This window comes from Podarcis tiliguerta (assembly GCF_965153285.1).
Source record: "Podarcis tiliguerta genome assembly, chromosome: 5".
Taxonomy (NCBI): Eukaryota; Metazoa; Chordata; class Lepidosauria; order Squamata; family Lacertidae; genus Podarcis; species Podarcis tiliguerta.
Window position 1 is genome coordinate 16,503,027 of NC_139538.1, and position 24,462 is coordinate 16,527,488.

Consider the following 24,462-nt stretch of genomic DNA (forward strand, 5'->3'; position numbering starts at 1 on the left):
TTGGCTCCGAAGCTCTCTCTCCGATTGCATGGAGCCCGGACAGCCCTGTGGTTTTCCACAGATCTGAGGGCGATGAAACAATCGCTGAGATGGCTAGAGCGCTGGTGGTGGATAACTCATTCTGAAGCTGACTGGACATGGGTTAGAACTCAATGTCGAGCCTACCAGGTGGCAGTAGCAACGGTGAAGAAGACTTTCTTCACCGCCTCTATTGCATCTGCAGAAAACAGCAGCAGGAGACTCTTTCAGGTGGTTCGCAATTTAGCGGAACCACCTGCTCCATCGGGGCCCAGTACGGGCCACATGATCTCATGCAATGATTTTGCAAAGTTTTTTGCAGATAAAGTCGCTCAGACTCAGGAAGAGGTAGACTCCACAGTGGGAGCAGGGCCGGGCGGGAGAGTGCTAGCGTCTTGTCTAGTCAAGTTGCGTGTGATCAATTCCAATCTGTTACCTCTGAGGATGTGGACAGGCTGCTTGGACGAGTGAAACCAACTACCTGTCTCCTTGATCCTTGCCCATCCTGGCTTATAAAAGCTAGCCGGGAAGGGCTGGGTGATGGGCTTCACGGGGTGGTGAATGCTTCTCTTTGTGAGGGAGCTTTCCCAGACCCACTAAAAGAGGTGGTTATTAAACTGCTTCTTAAAAAACCATGTTTAGATGTGGCCAATATGGCCAACTATTGCACAGTCTCAAATCTTCCATTCTTGGGCAAGGTGACTGAGCGAGTGGTTGCTGAACAACTCCAGGCACACCTGGAAGAAGCGGACCATTTGGATCCCTTCCAGTCGGGATTCAGGCCTCATCACGGGACTGAAACGGCCTTGGTCGCACTGGTTGATGATCTCCGGCGGGCTAGGGAGAAAGGTGAGAGCTGTTTCCTAGTTCTGCTGGATCTCTCAGCGGCTTTTGACACCATCGACCATAACATGCTTCTGGACTGTCTTGAGGGGCTGGTAGCTTGGGGCACTGTTATACAGTGGTTCTCCTCCTTCCTCCTTGGCTGTGTTCAGAATGTGGTGGGGGGGGGATGAGTGTTCAGACCCCTGGGCTCTCACTTGTGGGGTGCCTCAGGGTTCTGTCCTCTCCCCCATGCTTTTCAACATCTACATGCAGCCACTGGGAGAGATCATCAGGGGGTTTGGGCTGGGTGTTCATCAGTATGCAGATGATACCCAGCTCTACCTCGCTTTCAAATCAGAACCAGTGAAAGCAGTGAAGGTCCTGTGTGAGTTGGAGGCGGTTGGAGGATGGATGGCGGCTAACAGATTGAGGTTGAATCCTGACAAGACAGAAGTACTGTTTTGGGGGGACAGGAGGCTGGCAGGTGTGGAGGAATCCCTGGTCCTGAATGGGGTAACTGTGCCCCTGAAGGACCAGGTGTGCAGCCTAGGAGTCATTTTGGACTCACAGCTGTCCATGGAGGCATAGGCCAATTCTGCAGGAGAAATATTTAAGAGGAGGAAGTTCCAAAGGTAGGGAGCCCCCTTCCAAAAACATCATCATCATGGCGGACCCACCCTGTGGAACTCCCTTCTGTTACATATCAGACAGGCACAGTTTCCAAAGATATTTTTTTAATCCCAGTCTCTGTCGGTACTGGGTTTGAAATTGCTTTCTATTTAAAATTGTAGCATTTTTTTCTTACTGTTGATGTCCTTACTGTTAAATAGCTTTGAGATATTTTATCGGAAGCAAGTCATAAATGGAAACAAACAAACAACAGTGATGCCTACAGATTTTTTTGGACTACAAATCCCATCAGCCTGAGCCAGCAGGTTGGTGAAGGCTCTGAAACACAGAGAGACATCCAGTTATCTGCTAACCATGAGCTCCCATTGACATGATAGCAACAATCATTCTGGGCTATTAGTCAGTGATCTGTCTAACAGGAATGGTTAGGGAAGCCTTTTATTATATATTGATACAGGTTGGAAGCTGCCCACAATGGCTGGGGCAACCCAGTTAGATAGATGGGGTACAAATAATAACTATTATTATTATTATTATCCATGCAAACAGGATGACTGCAATGCAAACAAGCCTACTTTTAACATGGAACCCTGCTGACTCAAATTTGGCCTGCAACAGATAATTATCCAAATCTTTTGATTTATCTACTGAGTAGACCAATTAAACCCAGTCAGTTCACTGGAAAGGGCAAGCTCCTACGGGAATGCAGAGGTACACCTTCACTGAACTTATAGATCAGTCTGTCTGCACAATCCTATGGCATGTTCGTTGAAGCACACACAAGCTCCAAAGGCAAGGCACCTGCCTCAACAATTCATATTTCTGCCATCATTCCCACCCCACTATCTCCTAATATCATGGAGGCTACAAACCAGATTCTTTTTCTATGTACCTTCTCTCACTCGGGGGCAGCGGATTTGGTTCCCTTGAACATCATGCTCTTCTAATTCATGCCAGGTGAGATACTTGACGGAATCTGATGGAAGCTTGAAAGAGGAGAAGCCAAATTAGGAATATTTCCCCTTCTGCCAGGTACCTTTTAATCAGCACGAAAATTTCAGACATTACTTTAGCTTGTTTCCAAACAGTGGACATTTTCAATGCATTTGAAAGAAAATGGCAAAAGCACCTTAAAAGGATGGCACATTTATTAGGGGTGGGGACTGAAAAATCAGGATGATTTAGGGGTCTCCTGAAGAACAATGTCAACATGTGACTCCATTTGGATCAGGCCCCCCACAGAGCATAGGAGCCAAGGTCCCTCTGCCCCCCTAACCGATTTGAGGGGGCTAGGCCTCCCTCAAATAGATCAGCATTGCCATGGAAATGGTGTGTGTGCACCACGTCTTGTGATCAATTTTGCAGGGTGGGGCTTACCTGCCCCCCAGTATTTTATTCAAATTGGCACCCCTGTCACAGAGTGCTCTGTTTTGTGTCACTACAACTCTATCTTTCTCTAGGTTCGTGGGCTTTGCCAGAAGCAAAGCTGTCCAAAACATTGCCTGCAAAGCATGGAAGAGCTCTGGTTTGTGTTTTTTTTGTTAGAGCACAACAGCAGAGGATATTTTTAAAACTGAAAAGTTTAAGTTATTTTTTTTTTAAAAAAACTGCTCTGCTTTAGCAACACATAAACCTCAGAGCTCTTCAGAATTCCACAGGAATGCCACTAGACAGCTTTGCAATGGAAGTCTTGGTGCAAACCTTTAAAGGCTTATTGGGAGGTCTATAAGCTTATTTGAGGACTCAAATAACCACCAGAAAGCAAGGCTAGTGAGAAGCCGCAAAGTTTTAAAAAGTGTAAAAGCAAGAATACGTACCACCTGACCACTTCTTAATTATTTTAAGGCAAGGGTGAGAAACCTCTGGTCTATGGCCCATGAAGGAGCTCAAGTTGGCCCACGAGGCCCTTTCCCTCAAACCATGTCCACACGCCCAGCAGTTGACATACGTAACTTGTGACATCATCTGATGGGTGACAGGATTAAACCCTGCATAGGCTACACATTTATTTATTTATTTATTTATTTACCCCGTCCTCCCCAGCCAAGACCGGGCTCAGGGCGGCTAACATCAGGTATAAAAACAATTGATTAAAATACAACTTAAAAACAAGATTAAAATACTACTCAAAATGCAGCCTCATTTCAGTGGAAGCCAACATTAAAAACTGTTTGGGGGGGGGGAATGTCAAGGAAAAGGAAAGAGGGGGAGGGGATCAGGCTGGTTCCAAGCCAAAGGCCAGGCAGAACAACTCTGCCTTACAGGCCCTGCAAAAAGAAACCAGATCCCGCAGGGCCCCGGTCTCATGAGACAGAGCGTTCCACCAGGTTGGAGCCAGTGTTGAAAAGGCCCTGGCCCTGGTTGAGGCTAATCTGACTTCCTTAGGGCCCGGGACCTCTAGAGTGTTGCTATATATGGACCTTAAGGTCCTCCGCGGGACATACCACATGCCTTTTCCTAGCAATGAACAGGACCAAGCAGCTAAACGAAGCTCATCAGGTGATGCAGAGGGTTTAAATCCTGCTCCGTTCAGCAGAATTCCATGCAAACTGCATGAAATAACCCTGCTAAATCTAGGGGGGGCGGGGAGACAACTTTATTTTAACAGCACCTTGCATGGTGCTTTGAAGTCCTTACTCAGGTAGATCTGAAGAGGCAATCCATCTCTACCCAGACCCAAATTGGTCACCCTTACTTCTTCTATTACAATAGACAATCTCTTTTTTCTGGTGGCTAAAACTCAGGGAGAATGTTTGCACTGTCATGCTGCAGAAGGAGATGCTAGTAGTGAGGTTACCATCAACTTGTGCTTCTTTCCACAGAACTCAGAACCAGAATGCTTACTGGAGAGGCAATGCCGGAATCACAGCTGGGCGGGCGAACCCCTCTGCTCCTTGACGATAACACTGGCAAAGGGATTTCTGTATCGCTTAGATCGGAGAAGGGCGATGAATGGTTGGTGCGCAATCTAAGCCAGCTTGCGTTCAGACCTGAGGAGCTTAAGAAGATCACATTGTAAAGTCACAGAGGGGTCTCCTGGTCTGGTATCAGGCGCAGGGGATAGGGGTGGGAAACACAGAGGTACAGCTCACTGCTGCCAGGCTGGTGTGCACTAAGTATAGGAGCAAAACGCAGAGTTGAAAAAATGATCTTGGTTCCTCAGAAATTGCAGAGGTGGGTCAGAACCACAGTCCACTTACTCCTAGAACTCTGCATCCAAGATGCATTTGGGTTAAAGTCTGGTTCTAACGTAAATGGAGAACCTGTGCAATGAACCTTGATAGCACAGGATTCCAAACGCATTCCAACATGTCCTTCAGACCCACCTGGAAAACATGAGAAGATGAAGGGTGGAGTAGATGGGGCCAACATGCATGGGATTCTTGGAAGTGGGGCTCGTGTGTGCTTCCCCTCTACCCTGTACTCTCTGTTCATGTTGGGAATTCCCTGTTCAGGCTAAATGCCTGAACAAGGCAAGGATGCTGCCTGGTTTCAGGTGAGGCTCTTTGTCTATCTAGCCCAGCATTGTCAATTCTGATCTGCAGCAACTTCTGAGGTCTCAGTGAGTGGTCCTTTTAACTTCAGGTACTATGGGTTGAACTGGGAGCCTCCTGCATGCAATCCATGTGCTCTGCCACAGAATCCAGGACCTGGGATTGTTAGGATGGGCCTCTGTAACATCACCTGGCAATGCACAAAGGAAGGGAACTGTTAGATGGCCAGCAAGAAAGCCTCTTAACAAGGATAGGCCAGACCCTAACACACCCTGATCCCTATAAAAGCTCCTGGATCAGGCTTGTTCCTTGACCAGAACAACTTGCAAACTCTATACTTCCATTTTGACACTTTCCCCTTTTTCCCTGAGAGAGCTCAGTCAGCAGAGCATGGGATTTTTAATCTCAGTTGTGGGTTCTAACCCCACATTGAGCAAAAGATTAGACTAGATGGCCCTTCCAACTCTACAATTCTGTGATTCTATGATTCTCTTCTCCACCACTGACTTTACTGGAGCCGAGTCTGACAGATAGCACTTTATGCATGCACCAGATGAGCTTATACGGTTTGTTATTTTGTTGGGCAGGAGAATTGAAATTGGTTTATTCTTTATTGCATAAATGGTGCAATTTTCAAGGTTGTGATTTCAAGCAAATGAACATCTCTAAAGGCGCAGAAAAGTCTATGGAGGAATACCTTGATAGATATTCATGTTGATCTTTAGTAGCACAGTCGATTCAGCAAACCACACTCCGGTTATTCTACAAGCCCCATGATCTGTCACAAAACATGATTATAACAGCTGCACAAGGGAGCAGAGGAAGACGTGCAACTATAAAACGCTCTGGTAAGAATGGTAATGGAACCTTCCTTCTACACGAGAGTGTAAGGCCAATATAAAGTACTAAGTGGCTTCAAATTGAAGCAGTGTTGTCATTTGAGAATACCCTTGAACAGAATCATAAGTTGCTTCGGCAAAACTCACCGTTTGGAAATATCCGATAAAAGAGGTTCTGCCAAATATTCCATATGCTCTTTAAAGCAATGCTTCTCAAACTCCCCAAGCTCAGGGGGACCCTTTCCATTCCAATTTACCTGACATGAACTTCCTGTACACTGTGGCAAAATTTTGGCTTCCTCAAAGGCATGTCATCTGTTTACACAGGAGACAAGTTGGGCGTGTGCTAGGCATTGAAAAGAAAGATCTCTGGAGGTGGACAAGCTGTGGGCCATGCCTACTGGTTCCACCCCATGGCCTTTATTTACTCAATCATGAATTGTGAACCTGTATTCCTCCATTGATGGTCTGTGATGAGTCCTAAAACATCTGAAGAGGTGCAGGTTCTCCATCCCTACATGAATGGCACGGCTTGCACAGTACATACATCTGGATGACTCCAGGTTCCTGTTTACAAGGTCTTGAACCTTCCATTTCCCAGGGTTCTGGACTGTGTACACTGTTGCTCCATCATTTCCCCCCCAACAAAGAAGATGTCCAACGTCACAGAAAAAGGAGAAGAATAGATTTAGGAATCACCCAAGGAGAGAGTCTGTATCACAGAAAAGAATATCTGAAGCAACTCCCATCAAAGACTTCCATGGAAGGGGAGCATTGGGGACCAGTTATGCCTTCATCCTCTGTGCCTGAGGAGATAGCTCTCTCCCACACTGAAGAGGGAAGGGATGCTTCTGTCTCATCCTCTGAACCTCTCTCTGGTACCACACCAAAGTCTTGAGCCTTAAATTTTAACGCTTTCCAGTGTTTGGTTACAAGTGTGAACACAGCATTATAATAGGGCAACGAAACAGCAAGAAAAATGTTAAGAGGTATTCTAGATACAGATTGTAGGGACGTGGGTGGCGCTGTGGGTAAAACCTCAGTGCCTAGGGCTTGCTGATCGCATGGTCGGCGGTTCGAATCCCCGCGGCGGGGTGAGCTCCCGTCTTTCGGTCCCAGCTCCTGCCCACCTAGCAGTTCGAAAGCACCCCTGAGTGCAAGTAGATAAATAGGTACCGCTTTATAGCGGGAATGTAAATGGCGTTTCCGTGTGCTGCGCTGGTGCTGGCTCGCCAGAGCAGCTTTGTCACGCTGGCCACGTGACCTGGAAGTGTCTCCGGACAGCGCTGGCCCCCCGGCTTCTTAAGTGAGATGGGCGCACAACCCTAGAGCCGGACACGACTGGCCCGTACGGGCAGGAGTACCTTTACCTTTACTAGTTACAGATTACAAGGAACAATTATTTTGGCTTTACTTATGAAGTAAGACTTCAGGACTCACATTTGTTGTGCACCACATTGCACTCCTTGGAAGAAAGGTGGGATATAAATGCCACCTTTTCGGCCCAAGGTCACCCAATGGACTTTGTAGCTGAGTGGGGATTTGAACCCTCGTCTCCCAGGTCCTAGTCTGACACTCTAATCATTACACCACACTTAGTTCTCTGGAGGCTGGTGGCAGAGAAGACCTAAGGTCCAAAATTCAAGCGACAATAAACTGATGGCTCAAGAGACCAAGTATACTTGTGAGTCACCTTACCCAAAAAGGTTGGGAACCACCTGCTCTAGACTACTGTTGGAGCAAGCTTATACCTAGGAGCTACTTAGTGCCACTGTGAGCTGTCCAGGGTCCTGATGACCTGCAGCTCATTCTGGATGTTTACTGCGCTCAGCCAAGACTCCCCTACAAACCCTGGCTTGGATCAAGCACATAGTCGTTTTACTAACACATCCTCTGAATCTCACATTTCTTTTGTTTTATACATGGGCTGACTTATACGAGCTTAAATTTAGAGTCTGACAAACATCTGTGTATGTGTTTTGGTGTTTACAGTTGATTTATGAAGCTGGATTGGAAAACAATATTTACGTGCCTCTATTCCCAAGCCGATAAAAATGTTAATTTACTGTGCCATTCCTCTCCGTGTAGCCACATTAGATTGTTGCTGTGCGCAAGGATTTGAAGCTGCTTTGAGTGAACTGTTCTGTGGGGGTGACTTTTATTAGCTTTATACAATATAATCATCTGATGCACTGTCAGTGTCATAAAATATGTCATTATACCATGTCACAATGCACGTGGAAAATAATTCAGAATAGGAGAGAGGTGGTTGTTAGTGCAGAGTGTTATAGAGTTGAGATGATGATGATGATTCAAATATTATTTCCTACCCTACCCAAAGAAGTCAGGGTGGCATACATTGCTTCTCTCTTATTTTATCAGCACACCAACCCTGTGAGGTAAGTTTAGCAGAATGAAAGCGACTAGCTGAAGGCCACCCAAGGAGCTTCATTGCGAAGTGGAATGAGGTGCTATGATTTTATGGTTCCTTCCACATTTAATGCCACCAGATGGTTACAAAATAGAATACAGTGGTACCTCGGGTTAAGTACTTAATTCGTTCCGGAGGTCCGTTCTTAACCGGAAACTGTTCTTAACCTGAAGCACCACTTTAGCTAATGGGGCCTCCCGCTGCTGCTGTGCCGCTGGAGCACGATTTCTGTTCTCATCCTGAAGCAAAGTTCTTAACCTGAGGTACTATTTCTGGGTTAGCGGAGTCTGTAAACTGAAGCGTATGTAACCTGAAGCGTATGTAACCCGAGGTACCACTGTAGTTCACTATTAACATTACCCAGTTTTGATCAGGTTTCTTTGGGGATGTTTTCCAAGATAGATGTCTGGCACCAGCAGCAATATTTTCTTAAGAGACTGAGGCCACTTAGGAACAATTTACTGAACTAATAAGCATCTAGACAAAATGCAAAAGAGTTTTTGGCTTGGATCTGGATAGGTCTTCTGTGTCATTCATTTGCAGCTACTTTTCTGCAGAGTCTATCCCAAAATGGCTTTAACCAAGCATAGAGGAAAACCATGGATGCTGGTGTTGAGGAACATCAAGAAAGCTCCCAAAGACTCATCAAGTCTAGCATCTTATTCTAGATTTCCATGGGAAGCCAGTCAGCCAGCAGGATTTGAGTGAAACAACTCTTCCCCACTTTTGATTTCTTGCCACTGGTATTCAGAGGAGTACTTCTTCCAAGAAGGTGTGGACTTTGGTGTGAAAGGATTGTGAGCTTGGTTCATTGCTGGGTGCTGCAAAGAAATTCCTATACTCCGGATGTGCTCCGAGGCACCCTTTTCTTTCACTCTAAGCATCTTGCCCATTTGGAAATGGCTCTGATGGGCAGACCTTGGGATTCTAGTGAAAACCAAGCAGATCAGACAAGCCTCAAGTCTGCCTGCCCCTGATTTAAATTATAGTCATTTGTTAAAATGATTTAGTCTACGAATGCGAGATTGAAAATGCTACAGCAGGGATACCACAGGTTCAGTTGCAGATATTTAATGCTAAGAAAATGCAAAGTTGTGGTGTAAAAAAAAAAAATGAAGATAAAAGAAGAAATGAAGAAAAAAGAAAAAAGCGACAGCTGGCTGAAGAAGCTGATCTGATAGGATGATATTCAAATATGAAGCCTGTTGCAGACTGGCTCTACAGATATGCGAAAGAGTAACTGGAGGGAAAGAAACGGGACTGAGCTACACCAGCTCCTGGCTGGCAAAATGAAATCTCTAGTTTGTGTCTTGGGATCAGGAAGGCACAAGTTTCCCCCTGGTCTGCACTATCATGCCTTGATGCTCACCTTCTTCCACACCTATTTTGGAGGTCCCATATTTGGAAGGCTAGAAAAAGCCATGGGAGATTCAGAGAGAGGAATCAGACATTAGATCTCCTTCTCCAAGGTCAGAGCTCTCTTTCTCTCCCCAACACTGGAAGGAGAGAGCCAATGTATCCTATGGCCCCAGGGATGTATCTGTGTGATGGCCTGGGATTCAGACTCGGAGGCTGAACCTGAGGGATCCCAGCCTGCACAGGAGTCCCCGCCTCCAGAACCAGCTGAGCCGGGGCTGGGGCCTGAGCCTGAAGGGTCCTCACCTGTGCCGGATCCTCAGGTGCAGGCACCAGCTGAGTCTGCTCTGGCCCCTGAGGTGATGGAGGACCCATTGCCTGCAGGTGCTCCACTCTCAGCCCCGTCAGGGGGAGAGGAGGTTGCCTCTGGGTCTGGTAATCCTCCAGCCTCTCCTGAGCTGCAGAGGCTCAGGGCAGAGAGGCGGAGGGAACTGAGTTCCTGCAGGAGGAGTGCTCGCCTCCAGGCCAGGAGAGGCGAGTCACCTGTGGACCGGGGCCACCCTATGCCTTGGGGCAGATAAAAGCCAGCCAGCCCCAGTCCCAGGTTGCGGGAGCAACATTGTTGGTAGCCTGTTCCTGCCTGCACCCTGTCCTACTCTTCTGCCAGAGTTCCTGACCTCACCCGACTCCCTGCCTTGGACCCCGCTTCAGCTTTGACAGACAGCCTCCATACTGCACCCTCGACCTCGGACTGGACTCGGACCTCGCCGCTTGATTAACCCTTGGGACCAGCACAATCTGGTTGAAAAGAATGCTAGACTAGAAAGGCTTTCGATCCAATCCAGCAGGGCTGTTCTTATGGAGACAAAGCTAGTGGTGGGGCCCTACTTCCCCTTAATTGCATGGATGGATCTCCATGTGTATAATGCACAAAGGCTATAGATTGACCTGCCTTAAAACATCTTTCTGTGCCTGCCTTTCTGCCTGCATCCTTTCCACCTGGCCTTCTTGTGTCTTCATAAACGAACACAGATGGCGAAAACACCACGAGCCTTCTCTGCACTCTTCTTATCCCATAAGGCTGCCTTAATACCTCTATCCATTGAAAGAAGCAAGAGAGTGCGAAACCATATCTGGAAAGCACAGGACATGGACAAGCGGAAGGTCATAGGTTCCATCTCCAGCTAAAAGCATCACAGGCGGAAGTGCCGTGAGAGGCCTCTGGCTCAGATTCTGGGAACTTGCTCTCTTTCATACTAGACAGAGCTGAGCTAAATGGCGGCTGGGGAATTGGTGCTGGAGGGCAGGTATATAAAAGATACATTCAAGGTGAACAGCATTTCAGCCAGCAAGATGCTGAGCTTCAGCTGGTTGTATTTTCACACCTCATAATATTTTAAAACTCCAGGTAAGGTGATCGGTTCAGCTAGATGACAATTTCCCCCTCGCTCTCCTTTTTATTATTGCCTCTTAAGGGCGAGTTTAACTAATTGTGGCAGTAGAGGCAGGATGCAATTTAAAACAATTACAGCTTACCATATTTTAAACTACCTTAGCTTTCTGCCTAGATCGGAGAGCACTTTGGCGCGGTCTGAATCTCCAAACAGGCCCTCTGGGAGACGCGCTTTAGATGATATCAACCATTAAGTGGAGGGGGGGAAAAGATTCATGCTGTCTGTCTTGGCAGAGTTATTTTCCTCCTTTTGCCCACAGTGAGAAATTGGTTGTTACCATAAATCACAGGCCTTACTTCTAGAGAGGAATTCATACCACTAATGCTCTCACAGAAACCTGCTATGCTCATAGCTCTAGACCAGGAGTGGGAAACCTCAGGTCCAGGGAAGTGGTGTGTGTGTGAGTGGGTTATATGTGGCCCTCCAGTTCTATCTATCTGCCCCTCAGGAATCTCTCTAGGCCATGCTCCATCACGTCCCACATCCCTCACTGGCTTGGCTCGGCCCCGTTCTTGCATGCTTTTGCCTGGCTGGAATATTGAACTGCGATAATGCCTCTTACTTGTTTGGATAGAGAAAGGTGTGCAGTAAAGTCTCCATGGCTTGGATGCAGCCTACTGTACAAAATCAAGAGACATATCTGTTGCTCCACTCACTTTTGCCTCTGGGCACACTTACCGCTGGTATGTGGCCCTGAAAAGGTTCCCATTGAAGGAATATGGCCCTTGGGCTATAATATTGATCCCTCCCCTGTCCTAGGCCTTTCCCTCTTTCAGCCCCCTGGTAATTTGTAACAGGAGAGGTCTCTCTTTAGGTTGGGACTGCTGATATTAGAAGACTGCTGTAAGTGGGTCTCTGGGGACAAACCAGATGAGAGGCAGTTCATGTTCACAAGTGCATGGTCATCTCTGTTTGGGTATATGGGTGTGTGTGTGTGCAGGGGGCAATTGCTTGGGCCACATCCATGAAGAGGCCACATCAGCATTGATAATCAACATTGGTAGATAGGGACTGCGATGTTGTCGCCAATTCCCCTCCTCTCCCCACTGGCAAGAATCTCACTAACGAACTCCATAAGCCTAATGGGGGGGAAATAATCACAAAACAAATTTAACTATAGGATGATAATGTCCCTTGCCATGCGCTAACTAAATTAAACACACCTTAAAAACATCAACTGTAGCTGGTAGGTTTCACACCAATAATTAGGCTGCATGTTTTAGAAGTGGAATCGGGTACTCTCACACCTCATCAGCCAGAAAGCAATTGGTCCCCTCTCTGCGCTTTCCGCTTTTGCTGGGAGGACTCAGTTATCAGATACTACAGAGGGATGTAAAAGATTTGAGACCACTGCACATAGAATCCTGAGGAGAATTGACAACAAGGAACTGGTTGAAGATTTTCCGCATGTTACCAGAGCTTTCTGCCCTTATCTAGCTCTGCCCATTTGAAGGAGAAAAAACGTTCTCCAAATTATCCTTTATTAAAAATAGATTACGGTCAACAGTGCTGCACTCAAGACTGTCATTATCTTTTCTCTCCACAGAACTTCTGAGAAAAATTACTTTTGATAATCGGCTGTCTGAATTGGCTGCCAAGTTATGTTGGATGGGCGAGGGGGGAGGGGAGGGGAGAGAAAAGAAGAAATCGTAAGATTTACAATAACCCAAATACAGTTTGTCATTATATGTAAAAAAGAGAGAGAGGATCCTTTGCCATTGTTCTAGATGTTTATATTATGTGATAAAACATGAAAAGAGGTTCCCATATGCAGAAGGACTGGAAGTGTGCACCACATTACAAGTGAATCCAATATAGTATTGAATATAGTAATATATGGTGTCTGAAAATATTATATGCATATTTGGGTGGTGTTTTTTTCCAGTGGAGAGAAAAATAATATTGACACATGGTAGTGTGGGAAGGAAGGAGGTTTCAAATAAACATTCAGCCCCTCTCAGTGTCTTAAAAGGGGCTTGTAATCACCACTCACTGACTACAGTAACAAGCAATTGCTTGGGTGTGTGAATGAGTCAGCACCCAATTTCATATCATTCAAAGCCAACTTTTTAATGGAGACAATTCATCTGTGAGTCACCCAATACTGAGTAATCCAATGACCGGAAACATCTTGTCCAATAGCCTCCCAGCAACTGCTGCATCCGTACAATACATTTAAAGCACCATCGTACCAATTTAGACAGTGATGGCTTCCCACAAAGAATTCTAGGAACAGTATTTTATTAAGGGCGCTGAAAGTTGTTAGGAGGTTCCTATTACCTTCCCAGAGCTACAATTCCAGTATAGCCTCACAACCAATGCCTCTTCCCAGAAAACTCTGGGAATTGCCACTTTTTGAGGGGCACAGGGGTCTTTTAACTACTCTCAGCACCCTTAACAAACTACAGTTCCCAGAATTCTTTGGGAAGAAGTCATGACTGTTTGAAGTGGTCTAATAGTGCTATAAATGTCTGTTGTGGATGTGGCTCAAGAACCACCCTCTGGGGCAGCAGAGAACAAACCTTTGTCCTTTTCTGTCTGATAGCCCTAGGATGTCCTCCTTCAATTTTTCTGAGGGACGAGGGAAAGCATTTGAAAAGAATCAGGGTCATCTGAGACCACAGGGGTGGATTCTCCAATAGCAAAACCCACAGAGCTGAGAAAAGTAAATCACACAGCAATGGAACTCCAGCATTGTGGCTGAACACCAACTCCATGTGTGAAAGAAACAATGAGCGGCAGGCAATCCAGGCAGGGGGTTATCAAGAGAAGGATAACATAGCAGCTCTTCCTATTTGCACTGTGCTCTTGCTCTACATGAGCCAACTTACAATCACCAGATAGAATTAGTGGGCTGTGTGTGGCGCTTGGTTTTTTGCAATCTCAGTGGCAGGGATGAATGGAAAAACAATGCATTGCTGTAAATGACTAGTAAATGTGAGGGATGTGAGGACTGGGAGGGATGGCTTGTGGGGTTAGGACTGCTAGCTTTGAAATACAAAATTCAGATGCCAGGGCAGGGCATGAGGACAGAGCCCAAAGCAGGCTGCTGGAAGGGTAGAGTTGGACACTTGTTCATCACCCATAAAAGAGGGCAAATGATGACACGGATCTGCATAACATTTGGATATGCTAATGCTTATGAAGATCAAACCTATCCATTCTTAAGGAAATCAGCCCTGAGTACTCACTGGAAGGACAGATCCTGAAGCTGAGGCTCCAATACTTTGGCCACCTCATGAGAAGAGAAGACTCCCTGGAAAAGACCCTGATGTTGGGAAAGATTGAAGGCACAAGGAGAAGGGGACGACAGAGGACGAGATGGTTGGACAGTGTTCTCGAAGCTACCAGCATGAGTTTGACCTAACTGCGGGAGGCAGTGGAAGACAGAAGTGCCTGGCGTGCTGTGGTCCATGGGGTCATGAAGAGTCGGACACGACTAAACCACTAAACAACAACAATGCTTATGTAAGGATGCACATTTGTAAATGCTACAGTGAAAATACAAGACCTCTCACCATAGCAGGGAAGAAGCTGTGCCTGCTCAATCTAACTGTTGGTGGGCAACTTTAAGGTCCATCCTGCCCTCCTTTCTTCCCGTTCTTTATTTTTAAATTGGACTTGGACCAGACTGTAGCGTATGTGTTACCAGCTAAATAAATGCCACATGGCCCCTTTAAGAGAAGCAACTTTGACCAGAAGACCAGCTCCTGGAGAGCTAACCCAGTGGTGTGGCCTGGCTCCCAGGCCTCATGAAGAATAAAGTCTGCTATAGCATTCACTCAGGTTTTAGTGAGTTTCTGCGAAAACAGCAGAGGACGAAACACAGAACCACCCTTCCAATACAGGGCTGTACTTTAGCACCTGGCCTCCCTAGGTGGAGCCCAATTCTTTTAGGTAGGTTTGGGGGCTAGCGAGCCCAGAGTTTGGTTGTGTGGCCAGTGCAGTTCACCCAAAATATACCGCTTTAAAAGTCAAGCAGGTTAGGGAGGAAAAACAACAGCAAGCCTTCCTTATTTATGTTCTGGCAAGTACCTGAAAGCAGAACAACTAAAGAAACCTGCGTGTGTTTTTCTGGTCATTTGAGCATTATGTGAGATGGGATGGAAATAAATAGCTGTGGACCCTCATCTATGAAGGCCTACATTACACCGAAGTCCTTTCAACACTCCACAGTGACTGCTATTTTTCTTTTTTTATTCTTATTTTGTTCTGACCCTGCTGTTCTGGTGATTGCAGCCATCTCTCTCCTGCTAGCTTAACAACCCAGCTGTAGCTTGGCATACTTTAGAGGTGCACATTCCAGGTCTCGCCACCACCACCACCGACATTTGAGCCATTAGACACAGCAATATATCTTCTGGGGCTTCATTAGAGGCTCCAACTATTATAACAGAACCATTTGAGAGCAATTTTACCAACGCACATACCTTTCCAACGTGTGGCCACACAGTGAAGCATTATCCTAACATTGCGGCATTCATTTCTTTGCTGCACAGAAAATGTCTCTGACTTGCAATTCAGGCCCAATTAGCATAATTAGCCATATCGCATACAATTAGCCATTGCCGGCGGATGCAAAACGCGGACACCAGGCTAGTCGTCAATAATGTTAACGACTGTACATTTAATATCGCATTTGAGAGGCTGTTTGTACCTGCTTTTCATAAATAATCCATTTCTTCGAGGATGCTATTTGTCTTCAGTAATGAATAAGTGACATATTTCTCCTTTGCTTTCCCAGCACGCAGAACCAGCCTCAGCCATTCAGTGACTGCTAACTGTGCGTTAATATACAAAAAAGGAGATACTCAATCCTGTAACCTTATCTTGGTTTTTCAAAGTGTGTCAAGTCAATAGTGCAAAGACTAAAGTTACTCGCCTACTTTCAGCTGCCTACCTTTCAGACATGTTGCGCGGCTGCGTGAAGCTTTCAAGGCTCCCATGAAGCTATTTGCCTTCCGACAAAGCATCTCCCCCCATCTTTCCTCTTCCTGGCTTTGCAACACGGCATCCCTTTGATAGAAACACAAAAACCCCTTTGGGGTCTTGGCTGGAACTCTTTGGATTCAGTGTCGCTAAGGAGACAGCCTGCTCGACTCGCGATGCTCGTCCACCTGAAGGAGGTACTGTTACCAATCTCTTAAGTGCATCGAAGGATTTCCTGTGTAGTTCCAGCCAATAGCAAAGAACCCTTTATTTCCTCGGGAGTTTTCTAGAGGCTGACAACCCACACGAGGTTATACATGATTCATCAATGGGATAAATCTGCCACGTTCTCAATTATTTCCAGATACTAGCATTTTTTATTACCTGATTAAAGAGGAATGGCAGAGTAGCAGTTAGTTTTTGCCAGGGGGCCATTTTGAGAATGGATTAGAGCAGCCAAGCCCAACTTAGTGCCTACCAGAAGTTTTGAACTACAACTCCCATCATCCCTGGTAACTGGCTGGCTGGAGCTGATTGGAGTTGTGGTTCAAAACAACTGGAGGGCATAAGGTTGGGGAATGTCGAATCAGAGTATGGAGGATCAAGACTGAAGTCCCTGTTCTCCAGAGTGTATTGTGGCAGAGAGTGTGGTCTGCCTGGGTAGCTCAAGCCTGGTTTGCTCCAAGAAAACACACATGGCAAAAAGGAGCGTTGGGCCCTCGTGGGCAGCCCCCTTACCCAAGCAGATAGCCAGCTAATCAGGACGTTTTTCATAATTAAAAATATATATGATTTTTTCTTCTTCATTTCTCACTTCCCTCTGTGGCCCCCTAGCCTCGTGCTGTGGTCCCGCATTTTTGCGATTTTCACCTGTGGCCTCCTTGGAATATCCTGGGGTCTCCCAGTGGACCATATGGCCTTCGATTGGGAACACTGGGTCAGAGCAAGGTGCTGATAACACCAAGTTTGTAGGTTCGATACCCATATGAGACGGTTGCATATTCCGGCACTGTGGGGAGTTAGACTAGATGATCCACTGGGTTGCTTTCAACTCTACATTCTATGATTCTATGACAATTGGCCTACCTGCTAGCTCTTCCATTGACCTATAATGTGGAGGAACAGAAATAGTAGTAGTAGTAGTAGTAGTAGTAGTAATAATAATAATAATAATAATAATAATAATAATAATAATAATTTATTAAATGTACTCTGCCCATTTGTCCAGGCCTCCCCAGCCACTCTGGCCGGCTCCCAACAGAATATTAAAAACACGATAAAACATCAAATATTTAAAACTTCCCTAAACAGGGCTGCCTTAAGATGTCTTCTAAAAGTCAGATAGTTGTTTATTTCCTTGACATCTGATGGGAGGGCATTCCACAGGGCAGGTGCTACTACCAAGAAGGCTCTCTGCTTCAGACATACAATAGCTCTGGTATAAATATGCTGCAATGAAGCTGCTTTGGCTTAGACTAGTTATAGAATACATGAAGTCCAGGAGCAGGGAATCTACGGCCACTTCCCATCAGCCATTGACTATGCTCTCTGGGGCTGATGGGAGTTGGAGTCCAGCAGCGTCTGAAGGGTCACAGGGTCTGTATTAGTGTAAAATAAATAAATAAATTCGACACCCACAAAATTTGTAATCAGGGCTGAGTGGGAACCTTGACTTAATTAAGGCTGAGTGGTCGCCTTGATATGATGGGTTTGCTGTGATTATATATTTTAAAAAGTCAATGGAAAATGTTAACCTTTTGCATGTTTTTCTCTAGGCCATGTTAATAGCTTATTAGCTCATTATCTACTTATGTGCTGGATGGCTCCGTTAATTGAATTACATTTATTGATCAAATGAACTGTGTTTTGCAAAACAAATACTTAACTACAGGGTTTTTTGACTTTTGAAAAAACAACAACAAAATAGCATGCTAGCTGAGCACCCAATCACATGAGCACAGATTTGCCTGTATGTTCACCTTGCAAAAATAGATTTAATAAATGCAGTTGCAAAGCTGCTCCAGGAATGCATCTATTGCATTGCTATTTTGTCCTATAGTTCTCTGCTCCACAATTCTTTCCTAACAGCAACTCTGAGTAGGTTACACTGAGAGGTACTGCCTGAAGCAGTCATGTAGTGAGCCTTATGCCCGAGTGGGGATTTCACCACAGGTATTGCCCGATAGAGGAAGGTGAGGTGCCCACAAATAGGCATGCATGCAAATGCTCTATCAGATTTTGATTTCCTCATCCCTAGGCCTGAACTGAGCAAAATGCCTGAGCAACCACAACAGGAGAGGAAAACCAACATCTGTATTGTGGGGAATGATGCCACTAGGAAGGTTAGGGCCTAAGGCACAACCCCTATCGGTGACCCCCAGGGGAGCTCCTAGTTGATGTGCACCAGCAGGACGTCCCCTACTGGTGGTTAACCCTTCCCGGACTCCTTGCAGATGGGCTGGAGTCAGATATAGTCGGTTTGATCCAATGCCTAAGCTAGGGTAACCAGATGCCCCCGGTTTCCGGGGACAGTCCCCGGATTTGCAAATCTGTCTCCAGACAAATTCCGTCCCTAGTAATGTTCCCAGATTTGCAAATCTGTCCCCAGGAAACGTGGCAGCGGCAGTCTCAGCAGCCCGGAGCCAGCTTAGTAGCGCAGTTGGCTCTGGCTGACTTCAGGAGCTGCTCGCTGCTGTGGCGCCCGCCATTTTTCCTCTCCGGAATGGCGGGCGCCACAGCAGCGAGCAGCTCCTGAAGCCAGCCAGAGCCAACTGCGCTACCAGGCTGGCTCTGGGCTGCTGATTGCCCCTGCCACTGCCAAAGGGGTACCGGGGACATTCAGTGGTACAGATCTCCTGCCCCCTTCCCCCTTTGTTTTGACTGATCAGGGGAGGCTTGGGAGTTGCGGGTGGGTGGGCGTTGCCCACTTTTTAAAAAACTCTGCGCTTCTGTTTTACAGGGTGCAAAAGAAGGGCTTTGCACGTTTATAGAATATGCACAGGGTCTTTTGCCTCACCATCCCCACTACTGACTCCCTGTTGCTACTCAGCTTCAAAGAAAAAAAAGAAAAAAAGGATGTGCCCGAATTCATTGAAAAAAATCTGGTAACCATAGCCTAAGCCAATACTGTAACCAATAAAGTTGTTGCGTTTTTTAACCTTAAATATTTGAATCATGTGTCTTTATTCTACCAAGGGGGGGGGGGGGAATCAGGACCTTGCCATGCAAGGTCACTTCTGCCTTAAGGAGGAGGTGGTGTTGCGGGCTCTCACGACCCTCCCACGCGTGCAGGGGGTGGGTAGCCAGCCCCGCGACTGGGGGATTCCAGGCTGTGTCATTGGCCAGGCCGACCAATCCGGTTGGTCTGGGGTGTGTGGCCTGCCCCAAAAAGGCAAGATGCAGCCTGGAGATCTTTCTCTTTCCTGCTTCCAGCTGCTCCGGTTTTCCCAGCCTCCCACCCTTTAAGGTTTTCATCTCTTTTGGCATTGCTATGGACTTCGGTTGGTCGCCGTTGAGGGGCCTGGTAGGAATTTTTTCACTTGGCAAATTGGAACCAGCAACTTGGTTTCCGCCTACCTCGTAGCAAATTGTCACAACTTTTAAGGTTTGGCGGTTAGGTGTTGGAATGTTTCTGGAGAAGAGAATAGGGAGGTAGCGGCATCACCTATCCCACATATTGAAGGGTATTCTGTTAAAGGATTCTGGGGGGCGTGGCCCTGTCTGAAGCCTAGGGAGGTTAGGGCCTAAGGCACAACCCCTATCGGTGACCCCTGGGGGAGTTCGTAGTTGATGTGCATCAGCAGGACTCCCCCTACTGGTGGTTAACTCCTTCCTGAACTCTTTGCAGACGGGCTGGAGTCAGATATACCGCTCATCACCTGTAACCAATAACCACCTGTGGCCTTTTTTTAGCCCATTAACCTTAAATATTTGTGTCATGTGTCTTTATTCTACCGGGGGGGGGGGCGGTCAGGACCTTGCCACGCAACCTCCCTCACCCCCAATGCAAAACCCATTCACACATATGCACTGGTTGCTATGCAGTAACTAAGGCTTGAACTATTTCTCATCAAAGTTGATATATTCAGCACTGCTCACAACTAAGGTTTTCAATCCAATTGGGTTAAAAACACAGCTTCCTTTTAAATGGATAGAATACAATGAAGAGGTTCGATACACATTTTCAAAAAGCATTATTTGTGAACACATCAGAAGCATAAATATCTCTAATAAACATTAACATATTTGATGGCCAAGTACACAAGTTCTGCTTATTAGCATTGCCAGTTTACTGAAAGCATGTTTAAAGTTTAAAGCATTTTAATTGTAACACTTTCTCCTGGAAATTAGTCATGTCTTATTTCAAATTAGTCTCTTTCTCCTGACCCCCCCCCCCCCAAGTCACATACCCTCTTTTTGAAGTCATGAATGGCCATGTATTTGCTTGGAATGCACTGCTCCATGGCAAATTATTTTTTTTTTTCTACTTCTTGGTTTCAATGGTAAGACTTTTTCAAGCCTTCAGACTGTTTATTTTCATAGTACAATACTATGTGACGTGGGGTTTGTGATTTCAGCTCTCTTGACATAATCTGCTGGAGACAGTTCTCTAGTAACACTTCTTTATTACAGCAAACAAGACTGAAGACTGAGGAGGGGAAAGCTACATTTATAGGGACAGGGGACTAGCTAGAAAGGATACATTTTGGAGGGAACAATATCAGGCAATCACAGTCCTGCCTTTTGGAGGAAACCAATAAGACAGAGGATCCAAATACAGCAGTTTAAATGAACCAATAGTAGCTGTACCCCCTGAAACCCAAAAGGCAGTTACTTTACCCTAATGCAAATATAGACAATAATAATACAGATATAAAATCCTTTGACTCAATACACAACACCCCTCCCCCCCTAGTGAGCACAGCAGACGTAATCTCTCAGGTACTGTGGGGTCCTACAACTTCTACTTGATCTCCTGACAACAGGCGTTGCCGGTTCTGAATTGGGTGTTACCTGTGGTAGAGGGGCTGCTATAGGGGTTTCCTCAGGAACAGATGGAGTCCCAGACATCTCAGGGTTCCCTACCTGTACCTCGTCATCATGAGGACTAGCAGACCCTGGTTCATTTGCTGAAGCCCCTGGTGACTGCACCTCTGGGCCATTTTCACTCTGGTCTTGCAGCTCTGCGTCGTTAGCCAGGGATGAATTATCTGACTCCTCCCTGCTGAGCGCCCGGCGCCTCAGCTGATCTATATGTCTCTTCCAAACTTGCCCATTTTCCAAGGTTACATAATAGGACACAGGTCCACTAGCCCGGGTGACCACACCAGCCACCCACCGCGAACCTCGTGAATAGTTCCTCACCCAGACCAGATCTTCAGGGGCGAGATACCTTGTTGTGTCAGTCTCAGCCTGGGGGGTTGCTCTTGAATTATGGTTTGGCATTTTATCCGGGTGGACATAATCCAGCACCGTTACCAGTCTTCTACCCAAGAGCAGCTCAGCTGGCGACTTGCCCGTCGCAGTACACGGCGTCGCATGCTGCAAAAATAACATTCGCGCGATGCGAGCTGACCAGTTACCCTCCATTAAGCGCGCAATGGATTCTTTGGCTGTTCTTACCATGCGCTCAGCCTGCCCATTGGAGGATGGGTGAAAGGGCGCGGATGTGACCCCTCTTATGAAGTTATCAGCCAAGAATGCCCTGAATTCTTGGGATACAAAAGCTGCCCCATTATCTGATACAATGGTCTCAGGTAACCCGTGGGTTGCAAACAGCTGCCTCAACACCTTGATTACGGCAGCTGATGCCATGCTAGGGACCATCGCCACTTCTAACCATTTGGAATATGCATCGACGACAACCAAAAAGACCTTCCCCTGGAATGGCCCAGCAAAATCTAAGTGCAGCCGGCTCCAGGGAGATCTGGACTGCTCCCACCAGTGAACTGGTGCTCTGGCCACTTCTGGCCGCACCTCTTGGCATGCCTTACATGTTCGTACCCATTGTTCTATGTTCTGGTCCATTCCAGGCCACCACACATAACATCGGGCTAGCGACTTCATCCTGACCATTCCCGGGTGTCCCATGTGAAGCGTCTCAAGCACCCTGTTTCTCAGTGGTGCTGGGATGATCACCCTATCTCCCCACAGGAGACAACCCTTATGCATGGACAACTCGTGCTGCCTTGTCGCATAAGGCCTGAATTTGTCTTCATGCGGACCACCTGGCCACCCCCTCCCCACCCAAGTGAGCACACGGGAGAGAACAGCATCTTTCCTCGTTTTCTCAGCTATATCAGTAGCCGTTACAGGAGCCCCCGGAAGTGTTTCCAGCATCATTATGTGCTCCGCTGGAGCGGGATCCTCATTGCTCCCGCCAGGAAGGGGCAATCGACTCAGCGCATCAGCGTGGCACAACCGTTTCCCCGGCACATGGGTCAAGGTGTACTGGAACCCGTTCAGGAATATAGACCAACGCAACATTCTGGGGGAGAGAATTTGTGGCGTTTGTTTGTTCGGGTTGAACAACCCTAACAGTGGTTTGTGGTCCGTTTCAATGGAGAAATGGCGACCGTACACATAATCATGGAACTTTTTGATTCCTGCCACAATTGCAAGCGCCTCTTTGTCAATTTGAGCATAGTTGCGCTCCGTGGGCGACAACGTACGGGAATAGAAAGAGATGGGCTTTTCCGACCCATCCAGTTCCCTATGACTCAGCACCGCCCCCAGGCCGTATTGAGAGGCATCACATGCCAGGACCAGCGGCTTTGACTCATCATAATGAGCAAGGACGCTCCCGCTACTCAGCATTCTTCGCAAGGAGTCAAAAGCCTTCTGCTGCCCCTGCCCCCATCGCCACACATTCTTTTTCTGCAACAGTCTATGTAATGGTTCAGCTACCGAAGCTTTATGGGGTAAGAACGAATGATAAAAGTTAATAAGTCCCAGGAATGACTGCAACTCCGTCTTGTTCTGTGGTCGTGGTGCCTCGATGATGGCCTTAATCTTAGCATCTGTGGGGTGGATGCCTGATGCATCAATTTTAAACCCCAAGAAATCCACAGCTGGCACCCCAAAACTGCATTTTTCCTTTTTCAGTTGCAACCCCACCTCCTTGAACTTGAGCAACACTGCACGGACACGCGCAACCAGTTCCTGTGGGTCTTTTCCAGCAATCAAAACGTCATCAAAAAATGGCAAGACCCCCGGCAGACCTCTTAACAGGCGTTCCATGAGCCCTTGAAAAATCCCTGGGGCCACACAAACTCCAAATTGTAATCTGTTAACTCTGAACGCCCCTTTATGTGTGACAATAGTCTGTGCTTCCGCTGATTGTGGGGTTACTGGCAGCTGTTGGTAGGCTTGTGCCAGGTCAATTTTGGCAAACACCTTGCCCCCAGCCAGTTTAGCCAACAGATGTGATACGACTGGAATGGGGTATGAGTTTCCCCTGAGTGCCTTATTGATAGTACATTTGTAATCTGCACAGATCCTGACTTCCCCATTTGCTTTAAGGGGCGTGACGATTGGAGTCTCCCACTTAGCAGAGTCCACGGGTGAGAGAACTCCCTGCTTGACCAATTTATCCAGCTCTGCTTCGATCTTGGGTTGCAGTGCAAATGGCACTCGCCTTGGTTTGAGTCGGATTGGGGCCACCCCAGGGTCCAACTCGAAGTCAACTGGGGGCCCTTTATAACAACCCAGTTTTCCATTAAAGAGACCAGCAAACTCTTTGCATAATGCCTCGCTCATCTCAGGGCAGGTTTGGATTGAATTAAGCCCTGATATACTCAGTCCCAGGGCGGGGAACCAGTCAGTGCCCAGGAGACTGGGGCGACTGCCCTTCGCAATCACCAGTTTGAGTACAGCCTGTTTGTCCCGGAACTGAACTCTCACGGCACACATTCCCATAACATGGATGCGGCCCGCTGAGTATGACTGCAAGGTTGCCGGGAAGGGCTCCAGAGGGGGCAACTTACCCCTGGGGAAGAATGTCCTCGCGGTCTGGTCCGACACGATAGTGAATCCAGATCCGGAGTCCACCTCCATGTCGCACTGCTGACCCTCAATCTTCACCTTGACGTGTGCCTTGCCTTGCGCTGGGAACTGCACGACCCTCCCGTTGATCTCCGTTACATAGTGGCAGTCCTTTAGAAAATGGGTTGCTGTGGGCGGTCTGCGATGCTCCAGTCTAGGTGTTCCTGTCGCTCCCAACGCCGCCGATCTACAGACCCTGGCGATGTGACCTGTCTTCCCGCACGTCCGGCACATAGCATCCCGGAAACGACAACTCTTCCGCTCATGGTTTCCGCCACAACCTGGACACCTGCCTCGGTGATCTTTGTGCACTGTGCAGGCCTGACGCACTGACTCGACCCCACGGACTGGGCTCTGGCTCGGAGTAGCCTCTAGCTCGTCCATGGCATGCGCAACTTCTATCTGTGGCTTAGGGGCCTTGCGACTGGCATCAAGCTCCTCTC

The 24,462-nt window shown here is 47.1% G+C and overlaps 1 protein-coding gene and 1 long non-coding RNA gene across 6 annotated transcripts in view; both read right to left on the bottom strand.

The window, feature by feature from the left end:
* The window catches only part of LOC310678438 (acidic leucine-rich nuclear phosphoprotein 32 family member B-like), a 29,009-nt gene extending 12,835 nt beyond the window's left edge, over positions 1-16,174 (bottom strand). For 2 of the 5 annotated variants that reach the window (XR_014511761.1, XM_083442406.1), the window contains exons 1-3: positions 15,948-16,174; positions 4,318-4,463; positions 2,366-2,459 (exon numbers count right to left, since the gene is read on the bottom strand). Coding sequence is in view for 4 of the 5 variants with exons in the window: in XM_083442406.1 (XP_083298532.1) it covers positions 2,366-2,459; positions 4,318-4,463; positions 15,948-16,020 (313 nt within the window). In the remaining variant the exon portion in view is untranslated. Of the gene's footprint in view, positions 1-2,365; positions 2,460-4,270; positions 4,472-15,704; positions 15,825-15,947 lie in introns of those variants that run through there. The other 3 variants (XM_083442407.1, XM_083442409.1, XM_083442408.1) reach the window with 3 other exon arrangements.
* LOC310678534 overlaps positions 1-24,462 on the bottom strand; it is a 241,139-nt gene that overhangs the window by 51,657 nt on the left and 165,020 nt on the right. The window lies entirely within an intron of this gene.